Source organism: Taudactylus pleione, unplaced genomic scaffold, assembly GCF_031769625.1.
Source record: "Taudactylus pleione unplaced genomic scaffold, aTauple2 ptg000903l, whole genome shotgun sequence".
NCBI lineage: Eukaryota > Metazoa > Chordata > Amphibia > Anura > Myobatrachidae > Taudactylus > Taudactylus pleione.
Window position 1 is genome coordinate 759,152 of NW_028285304.1, and position 21,451 is coordinate 780,602.

A 21,451-nucleotide genomic window follows, 5' to 3' on the forward strand; every position below is an offset into this window, starting at 1 on the left:
CGCTGGCAGCAGAAGAGGGAAATGAAAGTCTCTGACACTCAGATACCAGTGGGTGTGTTTCATATTTACACAGGGCGAGGCTGAGTTTGTCACTAATGCTCCGTACACACAGAGCAATCAGCCAGCGATACGATAATCGCTGGCTGATTGTCCTGCCCCCTCCCTGGTGTGCTGGATGATCGATATCGCTATTATCCATATGTGCCCGTGCATCGCTGGTCATTGGCAGGCTGGTAGGGAGCAAAAGATGATTGATTTGAATGGTAACGATATGAACGATATCGTTATCGTTCAAATCGTGCATTAAAATTGCTCCGTGTGTACGGAGCTTAAGAGTAGTCGTACTAAAGCTGGGGTACACACCAAAAGATATATTACACTTAATGGGCGATATATCCATAGTATATCGATATGTCTGTGAACAACTGCTGCCAGCGGAGGGGTGGAAGAGGACCTCGGACTGACACCAGTGGCCATGAGGTGTTTCTGGGGTAAAAGAGAGGGGTGCCGGAGCAGTGTGAGGAAATCCTTATGGATACCTCAGCTGCAGGTAAAGTATCACTTTTCCAAAAAGCTGACTCTGCAAAAAGAGCATCTGTTCGGAAGTGATACTTTTGTTAGGGAGGTATGATGAATGAGGCATGATGAATGCCTCAAAAATATTTTTTTAAACTTGTAGCGAGTTTAAAACATAATTATCACTAATGATAATGATGTAATGATGAATAGGCCCCCTAGTATGTACCATATTTCTATACAGTATATCCACCCCTAAAATACTTATAATAGTTCCAAAGGTGATGGAAGCCAGGTACAGATATGTCCTCTTGGAGATTTTAGCTCTATGACCTGCGGCCCGATCAACGTAAGTACGGGCGCCCGTTCTACTTAGCCGTGGGGAGGGAGGGTTAGGTTTAGGGCACCCTGGGGGTTAGGCACCTCCCGGGAAGGTTAGGGTTAGGCAGGGACGGATTGGGCCGCCGGGACGCCGGGCCGTTTCCCGCTGGGCCGACCCCTTTTTTGCCTTTTAGGGCCGGCAGCCGCCCTTCCCTCACCCACCCTACTGCCGGCCCAGCTGCCGCGATCGGAACTCAGCTCCGATCGGGCAGCATTGCAGTTTCTTTTCATTACCAGCAGCCGCCCTTCCCTCAACCACCCCTCTGCTGGCCCAGCTCTCTGCCGCGATCGGAGCTCAGCTCAGCTCCGATCGGGCAGTTTTATGAAACTAAACAAAAATGGCCGACGGGCAGGGGCGGAACTCCTCCATTGTCCCAGCTTCCACAGATCCCTAGGACTAAGTGCCCGAAGCCCCAGCTCTGTGTCCTGGACTTGCTGCCGCCTGCACACCACGGCCATGGTGATGTGTGAAACTACTTTTTTTTCAAACCTTCATCGTAGCAGCCAGCAAAGAAGGAGAGGGAGGCGGAGCGTGTGCGGGGTGTCCATGTACTGCGCGATCAAGCACTGCCGCTGCTGCTGTATGAGAGAAGTTGCTAAGGGTGCAATGCACACAAGCATTACATACAGAGAGAGCGCGACAGGAGCGGTCCCTGCAGCTCCCCCCTCACACACAGCTTTCATGTGACTCCCTCACGTCACCTGTGACCTGCTTTATAGTGGCTGGTCTCTCCATCGTGTCCAGACCAGTCCAGCCACCATCAATGATGGAGAAAACATCCCAAAGCACATCCTGACACAAATCCTTATAGTGGCAGGTACTTTAATACATAATAATTCAATGTTTTTTTCAGGGGAGGTTCAAATGACAATCAGGTGACCATACAGCCCAAATGAGAGAACATCAATGTACCGCTTTCATGTCCCCCCCCCTCCCCTTCCCTGTCTCTTTCTATACCTCTTCTCATTTTTCATGCGCACAAAAGGGCAGCAGACACTGGGAGCTTCTCTTAATAACAAAAAAGCAGTTCATATTGTGTGGACTGCACCCATATAATAGACACCTGTCACCTTAAGGCACATACGGTTGCAGTACATTACTACCTCTGCATGTGTCTCATGGATGTTAAGGTTAATCACCACTATGTCAGAGCCTATATGGTATGGGGGTATTTTAAAGATATCAATTATAAATTATATGCGCAATACTTCACCTGGTGGTGAGATGACATATAAATATATATATATATATATATACACACACACACAAATGTATATACTGTTTATGCTTCTCAGTCCAACTGCTACACTCTGAGTGTAGCAGTTGGACTGAGAAGCATAAACACCTATTCAGTTTTACGTTTTTGATTCAATGAATCCACTATTAGATGGTCAAACATTAACTACAGGCATCGTTTTATATACATCAACTACAAGGTCCCACAGTATCTGATTCAGGGAATCGCCTAATTTTTGGTCATACATTAAATACCTGTGTGTACATCAATATTGAGATCTACCCCTGAAGAAGTCTCATAAAGAGACGAAACGCGTAGGGTTTTAAATGAAAGGTGGACACTAGATTTAAACATCTCCCCGATTGGAAGGTGTCTATTATCCCTCTCCAAAGATCGGAAGGTTGCATATTACCAAAATCGTGAAAGATATTGTCCATCTAATACATTGTTACATTTTAAATAAAGAAATGTCATTTTAAATTTTTAATCTTTATTAATGTTAGCCTTGGGCCTATCTTTGGGTGTCTTGGCACGAGGGTATCTTTTTTAGAACCTCGAGGAGGATTTAAAGCGAGCTTAATTTTTGGACTAAATTGATCAGAAAACGAGTAGGAATAACGGTGAAGTTGTCTCTTCAAAAGAAAAGAAGACTTATAAGCCTCTGGAGGGACTGCATTGTATTTTACAATATATTTAAAATTGTATTTAAAATTGTGTTTTATCAAAGCGCCCCATCAGTAACCAATTTGTATATCTTTTAGAATAGTCCGTCTAACAGAGGACTCACTGAAGGGTGCTGCTGTATCTGATTTGATTAGCGCAGTCTAGGATTTTTTGTGGTAATATATATATATATATATATATATGAATGTTACATTCACCTGATGGCTTGAATAGCATATGGCAATGGAGATTCCTTGACAAAGGTCTCATGGGGACCGAAACGTTGGACTCTACTTTGATATGACACTGGTGGCATGTTTATTAAACAGGACTTATTCTGCTGACTGGTGAGTGCCCTCGTTACTACTACAATTCTTACACATATGGACCCTGGACATTCCATGTGGTTTCATTGAGGTTGCACCCCCTATGGATGACGTCTGCTGCAGTGAGTGCTGGTTACATTGGAAAAAAAATTATATAATATATATATATATATATATATATATATATATATATAGATGACAGTTTTTAACACACCAACATGGGAATACATCTAGCCACACTGGTCACCTGGTTATACAGGGGGAGAGGCCAAGCTGTAGCTATACCCACTGCTTCAATCTTTTGTCTGAATGTTCCCTCAATCATATTCCCCTTTCTATTATGTCACTAATCTTTAGGCAGATTTCTTATGGTAATTTCTCCCAGCTCCTGGCTCCTCCAGATATGGTTATACAACCAACCACTACCCATAATGCAGCATGAAGGGGCTCAGTGAGGGCGGCAGTGACTGTGTGTAAGTGTCTGATGGGGTGACACAGAGAATAAAATGACAGCTGTCCTGCCTCATAATCCAGGTATATCCTCACTCTGTCACAGGGGATATTGTCAGGTAACCGTATCTCTGTATTGTCATGTAGCACTAAGTACTGATTATTATACCTACACACACACCAGGACTTGTTATTATTACCAATGACTGACTGATCACCTCTCCTGTCTAAACTGGGATAACACATCCCCACCCTCCAGTACACTGATTTACTGAAATCCACTTCCCAGTAATGTCGCCCTGAGGAGAATCTCCTGGTGCTTATTACCTGACGACACTGAAATCTCTCTGGTGTTTCTGGACGATTCTGGTAATTATCTGACCTGGATGCAGTTTTCCTGTCACTTGATATCTGTATATAATTACCAGCTGTGGTTACATCCAGTAATATGTCTGTAGCTTCCTGCACATAGATCCCTGTATTTATACCTGTTATTATATCAGATTCTCTATTACCAGCTGTGGTCACATCCAGTAATATGTCTGCAGGTCCCTGCAGAAAGATCCCTGTATTTATACCACTTACTATATCAGATAATGTGTGTAATGTCCCTGAGATGAGACCCACATCCAGATCTCCTGCACCATGGACCTGGTTATCATGTCTCTCTGTGTCCTCAGTATCACACAAGTCACCTGTGTCTGGTTCCTGTAAGACAGTCACTGGGTCACACATGTTACACAGCTCCTCAATGTGACGCATCTTCCTGGACAGCTCGTACTTCTTTATTTCCAGCTGCTGGATCAGATCAGAGACTGAGAGTGAAACGCGCTGTTCCTGCCTGGAGATCTCACTCAGGACTCTCTTCTCCAGGTCTTCCAGCTGTCTCCTGATGTATCTAAACAGGGCAGTGATTGTCTTGATTACACCAGCTGCTTTTCCCTGATTTTTTCTCCTGTGCTCTTGCAGAATTTCAACTGTTTTCTCAGTCTCCTCTCTCTTTGTGGTCAGTTTCTGCAGAACATTTCTCAGATTCTCCTTCTTCTCAGAGGCCTCATCTAGTGACTCCACCTGATGTCCCCTGTGTTCCCCAATCAGACAGCAAGACACACAGATACAGGCAGCGTCCTCAGTGCAGTAATACTCCAGGATCTTCTTATGGATGGAGCATTTCCTGTTCCCCAGGGAAGTGGTGGGATCAGATAAGACATGTTTTGCTGACTTGCTATGTACTCTCAGGTGATTATCACACAGAGAAGCCTCACACTGCAGACATGATTTAGCAGCAGGTACAGGAGAGTGAATACAGTATGTGCAGAAGATCCCAGTCTCCTCCTGATCTGGCTGAGTAGACAGGAAACTCCCCACTATGTTACACAGGGTTATATTTCTCTGCTGTGTTGGACGCTCCTGACACTCTGCTCTGCATTCAGGACAGGTATAAACTCCAGACCCCTCCTGTGTATCCAGCACACGATCAATACAGACCCGGCAGAAGTTGTGGCCACATCTCAGGGTTACAGGATCTGTATAAATGCTCAGGCAGATGGAACAGATCAGCTCCTGTCTCAGATCAGCAGACGCCATCACTGGCAGCAGGAGAGAGAAATGAAAATGAAAGTCTCTGACACTCAGATATCAGTGAGGTCACATTCTGCACACAGGGCGAGGCTGGGCTGTCACTCAGATTATAGCTACAGGCTCAATTATAGTATGGGACAAATATAATACATAAGGGAACATCACGCAGGAAAATGTACTTATATTTAAAACATAAAGATAATTTAAAAAGCTAAAAATGATACATCATGCACTGATTCCACAGAAGTTACTGTTACAAAAGTGCAGTTATTTAGTTAGTTTCGATTATGAGATTTCTAAAATACTAACAAAGGCAACAAAACAGTTTATTTGTGCAATAAGTTTGTGACCCCCAGGTGGCGCAAAACCTTTAAATACCATCAAATTTAGGTAATCATATAATTTAGATAAAAAACGTATTACTTCTCTTGAGGATAGGTTTTCGTATTTATTCGTACATGTGGAGAAAAGCACAGAGCACAAAATAGTGCAAATAATAGAAACACATTTATTATTAGGATAACACTAGCCCACACATGCAAGTCAAGTTTTTAAAATAAATACAATATGGGTTTAAAAGAAATTAGGCTCAAATGAGCCAATCAATAATAGACGGACAGTCTAAAAATCCTGTAACTGAGGGTGGTCAAAGCCTGCGTACCAGAGTCTAGAAGTTAATGAGCCTTGAATATGCCAGTGTTCCGGATACAACTAAGCAATGTCTGACTCACGATCCTGGTCAACAGGCCTCGGTATACCTTACCGCAGGACACAGCATCAATAAGGAGGGGATACCGAGGACTTTGTTTAAGGCACAAAATTATTAAAAATAAAGTATAAAATGACCTGCAGGCTGTGTGTATAAGGTGTATATAACACATAAATACATTCTGTGTTTCGATTTTTGCCCTATTCTTAAGGCATTTCAATATGGTATGCAAATATTCCAAAATACGGAATATTCCGATATCCAAAATATCCCTGGTCCCAAGCATTTTGCATATGGAAGACTCACCCTGTATCAAATTATTTTGTGCTCTGTGCTTTTCTCCACATGTACGAAACTACTACAAAAACCTATCCTCAATAGAAGTAATATGTTTTTTATCTAAATTATATGTTTACCTAAATTCTATGGTATTTAAAGGTTTTGCGCCACCTGGGGGTCACAAACTTATTTTTGCACAGTATTCTCCTTTTAGTTGTATAAGGTGTTTCCACCAGAGGTTGCAATACCTGGATGCGGTAGGGGGTGGTATTTCCGCTTTTTATATATTTCCACTTTTAGTTTATTTGTTTAATTGCAGATTTTGTTCACATAGTACAGTGATACGTTGCTGCATCTGCTACAAAATAATAACAGCATTCCTAGACACTGGGTATTACAGTGCGCCGATAACTGAGCTGATGCCGTGTTCACAGATAAAATGTGTGTAAGCGTGCGGTAAAGAAGCGTATATTCACCAATTCGCAGAGTTAGAACTGGATGATCAGCAATAGTATCATACAGATGTTTCCTGCTACATCTTTGCTGCGTATGCAGCAAATCTCGCCACGCATGGGGTGAGGCGTGTGCCCGCGAGCGGATACATGCACTGCGTTTGCCCCCGCACCACCATAGGAATACATTATGCGATCGTAGTGTGCGCCATAGCGTAACGTATGCTGCTGCGGGTAATTGCATGACGCGTTGCGTGCGCACATTTGTAGCGTGATCAGCAAAGGTGCAGCAGGACACATCTGTATGCGCCTGCTGTTAGGTACACATCGCATACACTTAACCATTTGAGCCCAAATTTGGAGCCATTTACCTTACATGTCACAATCGCATTTTCTGGTCGGCATTTGGAGCCATTTATCTTACATGTCACAATCGCATTTTCTGGTCGGCATTGTTTAAACTGCTAAAACCCCTATAATACAGGAGAAGCAACTCCCCATTTTGGGTTTCGTATATTTTGTCGACATTCATTTTGACATTCAAATGTCAATATGGTTGTAATGTCGACATTCATCATGTCGATTCTGATGAAATGTCAACATGATTAGAATGATGACAAAATATCCTTGGTGGTCTAGCGTTGACTTACCAGGTCCGGTGGCTCCAGCAGTGTCTTCCAAGTCCAGCGGCTCCATCGTTGACTTACCAGGTCCGGCGTCTCCAATGGTGTCTTCCAGGTCCAGCGGCTCCAGTGGTGACTTACCAGGTCCTGCATCTCCAGTGGTGTCTTCCAGGTCCAACGGTGACTTACCTGGTCCGGCAGCTCCAGCAGTGTGTTCTAGGTCCAGCGACTCCAGCGGTGTCTTCCAGGTCCAGGCTCCAACAGTGATTTACCTGGCCTGGCAGCTCCAGCGGTTTTCCAGGTCCAGCGGCTTCATTGGTGACTTACCAGGTCCGGCGTCTCCAATGGTGTCTTTCAGGTCCAGCGGCTCCAGTGGTGACTTACCAGGTCCGGCAGCTCCAGTGGTGTCTTCCAGGTCCAACGGTGACTTACCTGGTCCGGCAGCTCCAGCAGTGTGTTCTAGGTCCAGCGACTCCAGCGGTGTCTTCCAGGTCCAGGCTCCAACAGTGATTTACCTGGCCTGGCAGCTCCAGCTGTGTTTTCCAGGTCCAGCGGCTTCATTGGTGACTTACCAGGTTCGGTGGCTCCAGCGGTGTCTTTCAGGTCCGGCGGTGATGTTAGGATGACTTCTGGAAGATCTTGCAGCACTTTCTGCAGTAATTATGACTAGTCCTAATCCATAACCATAAGCCTCACCCTAGTGCCAAACCCTAACCACCCGTCCCATATCCTAACCCTAACTCTCCCCCTAGTGCCTAGCCTTAACCCTCTGCTGCCTGTCCTAGCAAAATGTTGGCATTTCACGTGACATTGTAAACATGTCTACATTCTGCAGATGCTGACATGAAAAATGTCAACATCATAACTGTTGTTACTTGGGTGTCGACATTTTGAATGTTGACATCATGATACATCCCCCCCATGTTACATACACACAAAAACCCATTAAATTGCTTAACCACGCTCCTAGACGCAGATTCTGTGCCCGCACCAATCATTGCCAGTGAAGTATTTGGCTCGCTGGTGTCGGTGACAGTCAGGATCATCCCCCGGTATTTGCACTTGCTCCTGACCATCTGCAAATGATCCATCTGTACCGGGCATACAAGCGACTCTGCAGTACTGTGTGCATTTATATCTGCATGGATACGACCCTTACTTAGCCTCTGTCTGTGCTCTCCCATCACAGACTGACACAAGTGGCAAACAGTGGGAAATGAACATGGGCGTGTATGCGTTGCCACATTGTTCTCAGCGTGCGGAGAGCAAATTCATACATGTTCCCTGGCATAGTGCCCAGGCTGCATTAGCTTCATAGGGGCATTTTCACACTGAGACATAATCAAGATTTGGGGATTTATTTTGCCAGTAGTTAAATTTTTTAGATGATTATGCACAAAATTTCCCAATGTGTCTTTTTTTAAATGTATGATTCCGTGTGACTGGGTACATTTAGTGGGCTGGGAGCGGAGCTGGAATGGGTGCGCATTTGTGGGCAGTGGCCATCATGACATTGCAAAGTACAGTAAGGGAGTGTCTGTGGGTGTGTATACGTGAAGTACAAAAAAAATGGCCAATGAAAAGTCCCAAACATGGAGGGTTGATGATGAGGACTGCGCTTGATTGGTCACACACAGTGAAAACACACCCACTTATGCAAAACCCCTAAAACTGGTGCAATAGGGTTTTAAAAGTGACTTTACACTGCAGTGCGCACGCGTTTCACACATATGAAGACTGCATCAAACTCAGCAGGGGGAGGGGATTCTGCTCATGTTATTAGGGGTCATTTCAAAAACTAAAACATGTTATTTACGTCTGCTTCGCATTTTACATACTCCAATCCACTTACACTTATTATCTGCACTATCCGACCAATAACTGTAATAAGGATGTAGTAATAACGTCGACATTGACAATGTTAACATTCAAAATGTTGCAACATGTCTACATTCTCAGTATGTCAACGTGTGAAATGTCAACATTGGGCCTGATTCACTGATGTTTGCGCAGTTTGAGAGATTATCGGTAAACTGCGTCTGCGTCTGACTCGCATTGGGCATGGGTCAAGTTTCATTACCGTCATCGCTCGCAGTGAGGATTTATTTGCAAAGTGATTGATAGGCAGGAGCCACTTGTGGGCGGCAATGGGGAGGTGGCGACTCATATGCAGTTGTGTCACAGCCATTTTCGGGGTGTGTCCTGCCTGCAACTGCGATCCTGTATGCAGTGAAAAAGCTGCTTTCTGCGCGGCCATAGGAATACTCAGAAGTCCGATATGTGTCTGATCTGCGGCCAAGCAGTCCCTTGGATTTGTGAAGCCGCTGTTGGACGTCTCAATACAAATCACAGCTTCTGCGACATTTGCATATTTTCGCACAGCCGCTGTGTACAAATTCCCAGCTGCGGCAGCGTTAGTGTACATCTCTCCCAGCCCAGGGTTGTTTGCTTCGGGGCTTAGAGCCCTTGGAAGAAGAACCCTGGAACCTGGATAAAGACTGACCCTTGGCTTTTACTTGCAGACAAAAGGAGCAAAAATTAGATGTTTATGACCTAGGGGCCACCGCAGAAGGTACAAACGCTGTCTTGGGTGCACCAACGTGACAATAATCTTGCCCAATTACGGACCAAAAATGAATGTCCCCTGAATAAGGAAGGGCCTCCAGAGCCTTCTTAGAGTCTGAGTCAGTGCACCAGGAACAAAGCCAGAGTGCTCTCCTAGCCACTACGGAGGAAGCTGACACTTTGGAGATTAGGATACTAGTGTCAAGGGCAGCCTCGTCCAGATAGGAGACAGCCTCCTTAATATGCGTCCCCTGGGACAATAACTGGTTCCTGGGAGTACCGGTGTAGAAGCCACATTCTAAAGCATCCGTCCAACTGCCAACGGCCTTAGCCACCCAAGCGGAAGTGTGATAGCACCTGCATAGGAAATGGAATAAATAGCCTTAAGAAAGATTTCCAACTTCCTATCCATCAGATCCTTAAGCGAAGCCATATTAGGGATAGGAAGGATAAGGTTCTTAACTAGTCGGGCAATATGAGCGTCAATTGGGGAGGAGACTCCCATTTGTGATGCTGTTTGGTAGGGAGTGGATAAAAGGCCGCAATGCACTTGGAGACCTGAAAGCATCTATTAGGAGCATTCCAAGCCTCCACTAAGGAGGTCCTCAAGCTGTTCTGACCAGAACCAAAGCCTTGGATCTAGGGGCCGGTTCCTCATCCACGATTTACAGGACCAGTTTAACCGCCTTAATCAAGGCTACTACATCTACTTGAGACAGAGGAGGTCTCCACATCTGAAGCAACGGACTCGGTCTCCTCAAAGTGCAAAGGTAATGAAAATAATAAGGCGCTGTCAAGAGTGGTTAGACCGAGCAGCTGCTCAGAAGGAGATAGTTAGTCTCCTAGATAGGACAATAAAAAAAAACACAACAACAACAAAAAGCAGTGCTCCAATTAAAAAGTAAAATTGCACATTTAATAATACAGATCACAAATAAAAATCATTATTTAGCTCAAAGACAATATATAAAGATGAATGAGCAAAAATGTTGTTCAATAACAGACATTCATGTCTAAATAGCTATTAAAATAGAAAAACACCCTTGGAAGGCGCCGTCTATTTTGCAGCAAGTTACGTTCAATGTGCAGTAGGAACTTCAGTATGAAAATATAAATGTTACCGGCTCATCATATTCTCCAGTGTGAAATTTGATGATAATGGTCTGACATAGGCCAAAGATCCATACATCCAGAGTCAATCTTCTGTGGCAGTAAGGTCACTAAGGACAAAAGTCAAGTCCCACACAGAATTCCATGCCTCAGGAAGTCACTGATGGTGCTGTTCTTGATGACCACTGCTGTGTATTCTAATGGTGGACAGCGTCACTCACTAAGACTCCACAGGTCCCAGACCGGAGAAATGGACCCTTGGGTCTGAGGCCCTGATTCAGAGCCGCTCGCACGCGGCAGTACGCTCGTTCCGAGCGATGTTCGCACATCTGCGCATGCGTACGGTTTGTAATACGCATGCGCGAACCAGTCAGTGCGGCCGAAAAACGTTTGTTCGCTATATAGCGAATGCCTGCTATTTTGAGTGACAGGAGGAGGCGTATGTGGGTGGTAACAGGGGAAGGTGCTTGAAAACGGGGAGTGGAGATCAGAACGCAGGCGTGCTTAAAGGTCAAAACGGGCGTTTTAAGGGTGTGCATAATTAACACAGCAGCGTCATTGACCACGTCACTTGGTTGATTTATAGTCAGAACTGCTCGCAATATAGCGGTAGGAAAAACCAGCCACAAGAATAGCGACCAGTTCATACGCTGTTCGATGTACTCGATTAATCTAATAAATAGCGGACATGACGTATGGTGCGAGCGGCCAGGGGGCGTAATTTTCAAAATTTCGACCGCAAGTTTTGTCCGCTCATTCAGACTTATAGGCGTGAACAGACCGCAATGAGCGAACGGTTCATTTGAATAGCCACCCCTTTTTTGAGAACGAACGACCGCAAATAGCGTCCGGCTCTGAATCAGGGCCTGAGATTGCTATCAATATCCACACCTGGGTATTTCCAGAACAGCATCAAATTGTCCACACTGCTGCAGAAAGTAAGGTGCAGGTGCCTAAGACAGGGTGTCACACCAAGGCCTTGAAAAAGCATCCAATCCGGCAGGGAAACACGATGGTGTGACACCCTGTCTTAGGCACTGGCACCTTACTTTCTGCAGCAGTGTGGACACTTTGATGCTGTTCTGGAAATACCCAGGTGTGGATATTGATAGCAATCTCAGACCCAAGGGTCCATTTCTCCGGTCTGGGACCTGTGGAGTCTTAGTGAGCGACTATATTATCAGTAATTTGGAGTCTGGTATAGTATATGCACACTATTAATAGGCACAATTTTAGATAAGTCCTACAAGTTTATATACTGTAGTGCAATTTTGAGTTGATTTTTGGGGCGTGGGCCCCCTGGATTGCTTTGGTTGGTCTGCTCCAGGGCATCGCATTATAACACATTCTTCCTTTTCTGCACAATTTTAATACTTTGTTTGTTTCATTATATTTGTATTTTCACCTTTCTATGCAGCCATAGTTGCTCTTACTTTTATATACTTCACTTTTCTCACTATGGCGATGCCCTGGGGTGACTAGGCTGTGCCGATTTAGGGGTGTCCTGCGCTCTGGATTTGAACCCTAGTATGTTAGGGACCTACCCTACAGAGGTTACCTGGATATGGTGGGTAGGCCCATAACCTTGGCCATGATTATGCTAAAAACCTCTATCGATTGCAAAATGTTATTGCATTTATATATTATCAGTAATTTGGAGTTGTGCACCTGAGATCTGTCTGTCTCTTCCCATATGACATGGACCTAATAGTCATTTCTGCGTAATACAAGGACATTTCATTACACTTATACTAATATATCTTTGTCTGTTACACGACAGGCAAGAAAGAACACTTAGAATTCTCCTCCCTGGAAGCTTCTCCTCACCCTCCTGTCAGCACCGGGCAGGGGCACAGATATTACAGGCAGTGCAGAACCTGTCTTTCCAACCTCCGATGCCGCGCCCGCCTGCTCTTACATCCTGGTGATCTGGAGCCCATAGACAGGTCAGGAGCTCACCCCCCTTATATTACTATTTATGACTTTACTGTCACATAGACCGATTTGACCCTGCATATTACCCAGCAGCATTGGTCACCCTGCAGCCGGTGACTAGGCAGCCAGTATAGCCAATCAGTGGCAGGAATCACCTCACCTTCTCATAGTGTTTATGTCACTGTCCCAATTCTGCCTTGTCTGTATACATTTTGCACAGTATAGAAAACCTATTTCCGCTGGGCTAGCAGGACGTGGTTCGTGGACATTTCCGCTGGACTAGCAGGACGTGGTTCGTGGACATTTCCGCTGGACTAGCAGGACGTGGTTCGTGGACATTTCAGCTGGACTAGCAGGACGTGGTTAATGGACATTTCCGCTGGCCTAGCAGGACGTGGTTCGTGCACATTTCTGCTGGACTAGCAGGACGTGGTTCATGGACATTTGCGCTGGACTAGCAGGACGTGGTTCGTGGCATTTCCGCTGGACTAGCAGGACGTGGTTCGTGCACATTTCCGCTGGACTAGCAGGACGTGGTTCGTGGACATTTCCGCTGGACTAGCAGGACGTGGTTCGTGGACATTTCTGCTAGACTAGCAGGACGTGGTTCGTGGACATTTCTGCTAGACTAGCAGGACGTGGTTCGTGGACATTCACGGAATCGTTGGCATAACTTTAGGTGGGATTGGGGGAGGGGCCCGGAGCAACATATTGTTTATGTACTGTAGCACTGCAGCGCTGACGCACCGTGCTGCATGGATTGGAGTGAGGGTACATATACATACAATTCAGTCCGGCTCCAGCATGCTGGGCACAGGTGGGTACGCTTCTTAAGTCCCGTGTGTTACAGCGAGGCAGCCAGGAGGAGAGACACTGCCACTTTTCTGCTGTGTCACATCACATGAGAGTGTGGGGGTCATTCAGACCCGGTCGCAAGCGCTGAGCGCTCGCAACCGGGTCGATGTTCCCCCACTGGGCATGTGCACGTCGGAGCCGGCTCCGACGTGCGCATGCACGAGACCCAGCTAGCGACGGGCGCTCCGTCGCTAGGGGTCTCGCACCAAAGGGGGCGAGCTGTCGATGGTGAGTGACAGCTCGCCCCGTTTGGGAGGTGGGCAGGGGGCGTGGCCGGCCAAACGGAGGCGTTCCCGAAGGAACGCCTGCCGTTTTGTGGGCGGCCCCACTGACATAATCAGTGATGTCAGTGGGGAGCTTCCTGCTCGATCAGAGCAGGAAGCTCCCTGGGGCTTGCGAGTGCCAAGACCCTAATGGTCTCGTCGCAAGCCCCGATGGTCGCGATGGTCTTGTCCATCGCGACCATCACCCTGGTCGGTCGCTAGAGCTGTGGGTGGTAACCCACAGCTTAACGATCAACAAAGAGGCGGCACTACAAGATGCAAGCGGCCGCTCTCATTCAGAGCGACCGCTTGCATCTAACGACCACCTCTGAATGAGACCCTGTATCTCTGTGCTGTGTGAGTGACAGCTGCTGCTGCAGGGGTGAGGGCTGCACTCTGATTGGCTCTCTGAGACAGTGAGAGCCAATCAGAGCTAGAAATGTGCCCTGTTGCCTAGTAGCAGCCTCGAGAGAGGGAGGGATTGAGCAGGGTCACATCTGAGACAGACAGAGGGCCTGAGTCAGAGGCGCTTGCAAAAAGCGAGCGCTCGCTCTGAATCAGGGCTGGCGGGCAGCTATAGCGAGCGGCCATGATGATGGTCTTGCAATGAGACCCTTGTGGTAGGGTCTCATGGTAGGGTCTCGTGGCCGCAAGCTCCAGAGAGCTTGTGGTAGGGTCTCGTGGCTGCAAGCCCCAGAGAGCTTCTGGCTCAAATTGAGCCGGAAGCTCTCCCACTGACATCACTGGTGATGTCAGTGGTGCCGCCCACAAACGGCAGGCGTTCGCATGGGAACGCCTCCGTTTGTGATGCCACCCCCCCCGCCACGCCTACAAAACGGGGCGAGCTGTCAATTAACATCGACAGCCTCCCCTTTTGTAGTGAGCAAAAAGCGCTCGCTCCGGGGCTCGCGCATGCGCAATGCGCACACCGTGCGTGCGCACTGGGCCACCATCGACCCGCTTGCGAGCGGGTCTGAATCAGGCCCAGAGAGTTAGAGACAGCCTCCAACAAACCTACAGTATAAAGATGGCTTGATGCAGACACAGCAGCCAGGAACGAGCCAGGGGAGGCTTAAGCTGGGCATCCACTATACAATTTTCTGTCAGATATCTGTCCAATTTGGCTGGTTGGAATGAAAACCTGGTAATGTATCCGAGCAAATGACAATCGACCATTTGGTTTTAAACACTGAAAAAAGGACAAAAATAATTGTTCAAATTGGTTCAGTTTGTTAACCAATTTGTCAGAACAACTATTTTTGGCTATTTTCCAGTGTTTGTGAGCATACATTACCAGCTTTTCATTCCAACCAGCCAGATTGGACAGATATCTGACAGAAAATTGTATAGTGGATGCCCAGCTATACAGTAAAAAAAAAAAAAAAAAAAGCCCACCACCGGAACTCCATTGAATGATTACAATTTGATGGTGGCAAACATCGGAATGCCACCATCGAGTAGTAAAACCGCTACTATCAGAATGGTTAGTAAACATCGGATTCTGATGTTCATCCCTACTCTGGTGCCAAGGAAGACAGACAACTCAGTGTTTCTAAGAGGGGGAATAGGACCATCATTAGATATTCTACTTCCTAACAGGTAGCTGATATGATAAAAAAAGTGAAATATGTGTTAACTTGTGCTGCTTTATAAAGGCAGGTGACACCAATGGAAACATACGGAAACTTGAGAATATTTTATATACTGTATTTTACAATTAAAAGAAATTTGCAATTAATTCCTAATTTTTGTCAAAATTACATTGTGGCATATTCATTTGTAGTTTGCTCTGCACCCACTACTACGATACAGTGGCCCTAGGTATAGTCGGTGCCTCTAAGAGAGCCTACTCCGAGACCTAACAACAGACCGAACCCTAATACAAGTGTAAAGCTAGTGACATTTAGGCACTACAGCGTTCTCATATTTCTGCCAAGGGAACTTACCCCTCGTCTCCTCTGTCATCCTGCACATAGCACAGGTGTTGTGTCCCTGTTACTCAGTGCCAGATTAAGGTCCAGGTGGGCCTGGAGCTGAAATTTCTGAAGGGCCTATTGTGTGATGCTGCAAGGGGTGGAAATTCGGATATGGGGATGTGGTATATACAGGGGTGTGGTCTGTACTGTGGGTTTTTGGTTAGCACCATGGAGGGCATAGCTACTGTCTACCATCAAACACCTAAATCTCTGTTCCCTTATCGCTTATATGAAGTACACACACACATTATCTATCTATAAATACATACATACAATGATCGCACAAACACAAAATTTACAGTACATTATGTGAGTCCCAGGGATTCATAATTTATAAAATTTGAGGTTCTACCTCACAACTTCAAGGTCCCATCATAATGTAAAACAGTTTATGATAAATAACAAAACAATAGCGTAACCAACATTTCTGTAAAACACAATGCTTATGCTTTATTTAATCGGTGCATATAATTGTAGACAAACAAAAAGGAGCATTAACCCTAAATATGTTTGCAGTGTAGTTTAGGACAAGAGGGGAGCAATAAATCATATACACAGACTGCATGCATCAAGCTTGCAAGGCAGAGAACAGTTAAGGTGCATACACACTTGGCGATCTGCACACGATCCCACGATGTGTACGATTTCCCTTGAAACTCCTCCCCATCAGTCCTGCACACGATTTGGTGTTTAAAGTGTCCAATTTACAAATGATCTATGGTGCATCCAAACTGTTTCCAGTGCATTGTGTCCTAGAGTGGCAGATCTGCCCTACTGCACGGCAGATCTGATGATGCAATGTGCGACCAGCGGGGACGCACATCGCATCGTGATTGTGAGTGGGGACTCACGATTTGGGCATTTATTACACGATCTGTCGTTCCGATGCATCAGAATTGGCCAGATCGTGTAAAAAATCGGTAAGTGTGTAGGCACTAGGGGTGTGCATAGGCCACTTTTCGTGTTTTGGTTTTGGATCTGGATCTTTCTTCGTGTTTTGGATCTGGATTGGTTTTGCCAAAACCACCCTTCCGTGTTTTGGGTTCTGGGTTTTGTGTTTTGGATCTGTATTTTTTTGAAAAAAAGCATAAAAACAGCTAAAATCACAGAATTTGTGTGTTTTTCTGCTCCTATGCTATTATTAACCTCAATAACCTTAATTTCCACTCATTTCCAGTCTATTGTGAACACCTCACACCTCACAATAGTGTTTTTATGTCCAAAAGGTTGCACCGAGGTAGCTGGATGACTATGCTAAGCGACACGAGTGGGCGGCACATACACGTGACCCATCTAGGCGTGATACTGCAGTGGCAGACAGGATGGCAGTTTGAAAAACTAGGCCCCAAACTGTACATAATGCAAAGAAAAAAAAGAGGTGCAAGATGGAATTGTCCTTGGGCCCTCCCACCCACCCTTATGTTGTATAAACAGGACATGCACACTTTAACAAACCAATCATTTCAGCGCCAGGGTCTGCCACACAACTGTGGCTGAAATGATTGGTTCGTTTGGGCCCCCACAAAACAAGCTGGCAATTAATCTGTCCCTGCACAAACTGGCTCTACGGAGGCAAGATGTCATCCTCATCCTCCTCATCCACCAATTCCTCACACTCTTCAGTGTGTACATCCTCATCCTCACAGAGTATTAATTTGTCCCCGCTGGAATCCACAACCACAGGTCCCTCTGTACGTTCTGGAGGCTGGTCTCCCTGGAAGAGTTGATAATTCATTTTATGAACATCATCTTCTCCACATTTTGTGGAAGCAACCTCCTACACCTTTCGCTGACAAGGTTCCCGGCTGCACTAAACACTCTTTCGGAGTACACACTGGAGGGGGGCAACTCAGGTAAAATAGAGCCAGTTTGTACAGGGACCTCCAAATTGCTTCTTTTTCCTGCCAGTACAGGTACGGACTGTCTGACATGCCTACTTGGATGCTGTCACCGATGTAATCCTTTAACAGACAGACGCACGCTTGTCGCTGCTGCTTTGAGGATGCAAGTGCAGCTACAGCCCACACAATTCACAAAGACAGAAAAAAAAAGAATATTTTTATTGTTTGTGTAGCACACTTTGAGGGTGTCACCACCCTTTAACAGACAGATGCACGCTTGTCGCTGCTGCTTTGAGGATGCAAGTGCGGCTACAGCCCACACAATTCACAAAGACAGAAAAAAGAAGAATATTTTTATTGTTTGTGTAGCACACTTTGAGGGTGTCACCACCCTTTAACAGACAGACGCACGCTTGTCGCTGCTGCTTTGAAGATGCAAGTGCGGCTACATCGCACACAAGTCACAAACACATTAAAAAATAGTTTTTATTTTTTGGAGCACTTTGAGAGTTACACCACCCTTTAACAGACAGACGCACACTTGTCGCTGCTGCTTTGAGGATGCAAGTGCGGCTACAGCCCACACAATTCACAAAGACAGAGAAAAGAAGAAGAATATTTTTATTGTTTGTGTAGCACACTTTGAGGGTGTCACCACCCTTTAACAGACAGACGCACGCTTGTCGCTGCTGCTTTGAGGATGCAGGTGGAATCTAGACGGGATTTGGAACCGAGGACACACTACCTCCATCAATTGTCTAAATCCCACTGCACTAATGGCGGATACCGGATGCACGTCTAACACCAACATAGCAGTCAAGGCCTCAGTTATACGTTTTGCTTCAGGATGACTGCTGTCGTACTTCATCCTCATCGCTAGGGACTGTTGGAGGGTCAATTGTTTAGTAAAAGTAGTGATGTTCCTACTTCCTCTCTGGGATGATGAACAACTCCCAGCAGCAGCAACAGCACTAGGAGGAAGTGGTTCTTGATCTTTCCCTATTTTATTTTTATCGGAGAAAGTTTGGTCCTCCATTTATGTTATATTGATATATACGTGCGGCTAAAGCGCACACAAACACAGAAAATATTTTTTTATTTTTGCTGGAGAGTAGTGCACTTTGTGGGTTACACCACCCTTTAAGAAATGAGCCAGCCGGCTCTTTACTTATGGGACACAGGCGCACGCTTGGCACTACTTTGTTGATGCACGTGCGGCTACTGCGCACACAATTCACAAACACAGAAAATATATATTTTTTTGGTTTGGACTGGTGTGTACTTTGGGGGTTACAGCACCCTTTAACGGTCAAGCCAGCCGGCCCTTTACTTATGACACAGGCGCACGCTTGGCACTACTTTGTTGATGCACGTGCGGCTACTGCGCACACAATTCACAAACACAGAAAATATTTTTTTTTTTGGTTTGGACTGGAGTGTACTTTGGGGGTTACAGCACCCTTTAACGGTCAAGCCAGCCGGCCCTTTACTTATGACACAGGCGCACGCTTGGCACTACTTTGTTGATGCACGTGCGGCTACTGCGCACACAATTCACAAACACACAAAAAATATTATTTTTTTAGCACTTGGGGGGAGCACCCCTGATGGACAGAGCACCCCCTTGACAACACTACAGCACCCCTTTAGGACTGGGACACTGCACAGGACTTTGGAGTGGACACAGCCCCTATGGAGAACTGACTGCACAACACAGTCCAGCCAGCCCCTATGGACTTTGAAGTAGTGGACACAGCCCCTATTAACAACAGCAGCACAGCACAACACAGCCAGCCCCTATGGACTTTGAAGTAGTGGACAACAGCAGCACAGCGCAGCACAGCACAACACTACTCTGCACTACACTACACTACACTACACAGCCCAGCCAGCCCTAACTCCCACCCTCCCTCTTCACTGTCCACAGCCGAGTGAGAAAATGGCGCCGACGCGGGTACCTTATATAGGTTCCAAAACCCGCGAGACTCGGAAGGCGGGATGATGACGTTTTGCCTCGATTTCAGATCCGAGTCAGGCGGGAAAAGTCGAGCCTGACTTGGATCGGCCTCAGATCGGGGGGGCTCGGGGGGGTTCGGATTTCAGAAATCCGAACCCGCTCACCCCTAGTAGGCACCTTTAGAGATGAAGATTGGATGGCCCTGGCTGAGAGTTAAGACATCCGCTATTCAATTTTTATTTATAATATCTTCCAAAAGCAAAATAGAAGAATCAAATCTATGCACATACAGCCACATGCACATAAAACTGTAACTGTCCTCCCCACCGCCAAAACTCGCTTTTTCTCTTTTCTTACACAAGAGATTTTTAAATAATGGCACACTGAGGATGCTAAAATTATAATCAACACTGTTTTTATTGTCCCCGATACATATTATGTCACATCGTAGTATCCCTGATACACATTGTGCCACATCATAGTTCCCCCTATACACATTATGCCTCATAGTTCCTCCTATACATATTATGCCACATCATAGTGCCTCCAATACACATTATGCCACATCATAGTGCCTCCGATACACATCATGCCGCATCGTAGTGCCTCCGATACACATTATTCACATCATAGTGCCTCCGATACACATTGTTCCACATCATAGTGCCTCTGTTACACATTGTTCCACATCATCATGCCTCCGATACACATTATGCTACATCATGGTCTCGCAGATACACATTATTCCACAACATAGTGCCCCCAATTCACTTTATATCACAATGCAGTACCCCTAATACACATTATATACACACATTATACACAAAAATATACTGGTAGGTTAATTGGCTGCCAACACAAATTAACCCTAGTGTGTATGTGTGTGTGTGAGCATGTGGTAGGGAATATAGAGTGTAAGCTCCACTGGGGCAGGGACTGCTGTGAATGGTAAGATTCTCTCTGTAAATATGTGTGCGCTATATAAATAACTGGTACTAATAATAATAAATTATGCCAGATCATGGTGTGAGAGATACACATTATGCCACATTGAAAAAAAGAAGTCACTTTATCAGGGGATTTGCTGTATCAGTCCAAGTTAGAACCCTCATCAACACACATAGCTGTTGTGGAAATGCATATCACAACAGTTGTTCAGGGCATCAGTCGGAATGCCAGCATGTGGCACACATCAGCCACTGACATGCGGAGAGTGGGTTGTGGAGGATACAAGTTTAAAGTTTACTGAAGTATGTGCACCTGAGGGTACTGCACTCCTCACACTTTAAGTCCATGACAGATTTGAAATGTCCCCCATGTCCTTGAAGTTGCTTTTTTACTGAGGTGAGCCGGGTGATGCTGCTTCTCCGCACCGGCGACAGTGAAACAGGCAGAGCGCCCAAAAACATTCACCACTGGGGAGCAAATGAGAAGTACAAAGGGGAATGACAAAGCAGGCTTGCCAGGGCTGCTTTACAGAGTCTGGGGGGCAAGCTGGGGGAATTCAATAGTCTCCCATTCCCACTGAATATGGCAAGGGGCAGCAATTATTGGTCCAACAGGCTTGCCCCCGCTCTGTGTTAGTGGGACCTATTGGGGGTCATCCTGGCAGCACAGCACCATTCCTCACCAGTGACCTGCTGTCGCAACAGGAGACGGCTGAACCAAAGTGGGGCAACTCATCTGCATCTGGATACCTGCCGAAACTGTGTAAATTACATGATATTGCGC

General features: G+C 46.0%; 1 protein-coding gene across 3 annotated transcripts; it reads right to left on the bottom strand.

Annotated features, from left to right (window-relative positions):
- Window positions 1–3,329: 3,329 nt before the first annotated feature.
- On the bottom strand, window positions 3,330–5,176 carry LOC148473960 (E3 ubiquitin/ISG15 ligase TRIM25-like). 3 transcript variants are annotated; one of them, XM_088459254.1, is made up of 2 exons: window positions 4,153–5,176; window positions 3,330–4,062 (listed from the first exon to the last, which is right to left on the bottom strand). In XM_088459254.1, the coding sequence occupies exons 1-2, from the start codon at window positions 5,159–5,161 to the stop codon at window positions 3,491–3,493; spliced, it is 1,581 nt and encodes a 526-aa protein (XP_088315380.1). In that variant the 5' UTR covers window positions 5,162–5,176; the 3' UTR covers window positions 3,330–3,490. The 3 variants fall into 3 exon arrangements, with proteins under 3 accessions (XP_088315380.1, XP_088315379.1, XP_088315378.1); XM_088459253.1 differs by having other exon boundaries at window positions 3,330–4,791; window positions 4,936–5,161; XM_088459252.1 differs by having other exon boundaries at window positions 3,330–4,746; window positions 4,864–5,161.
- Window positions 5,177–21,451: the final 16,275 nt, after the last annotated feature.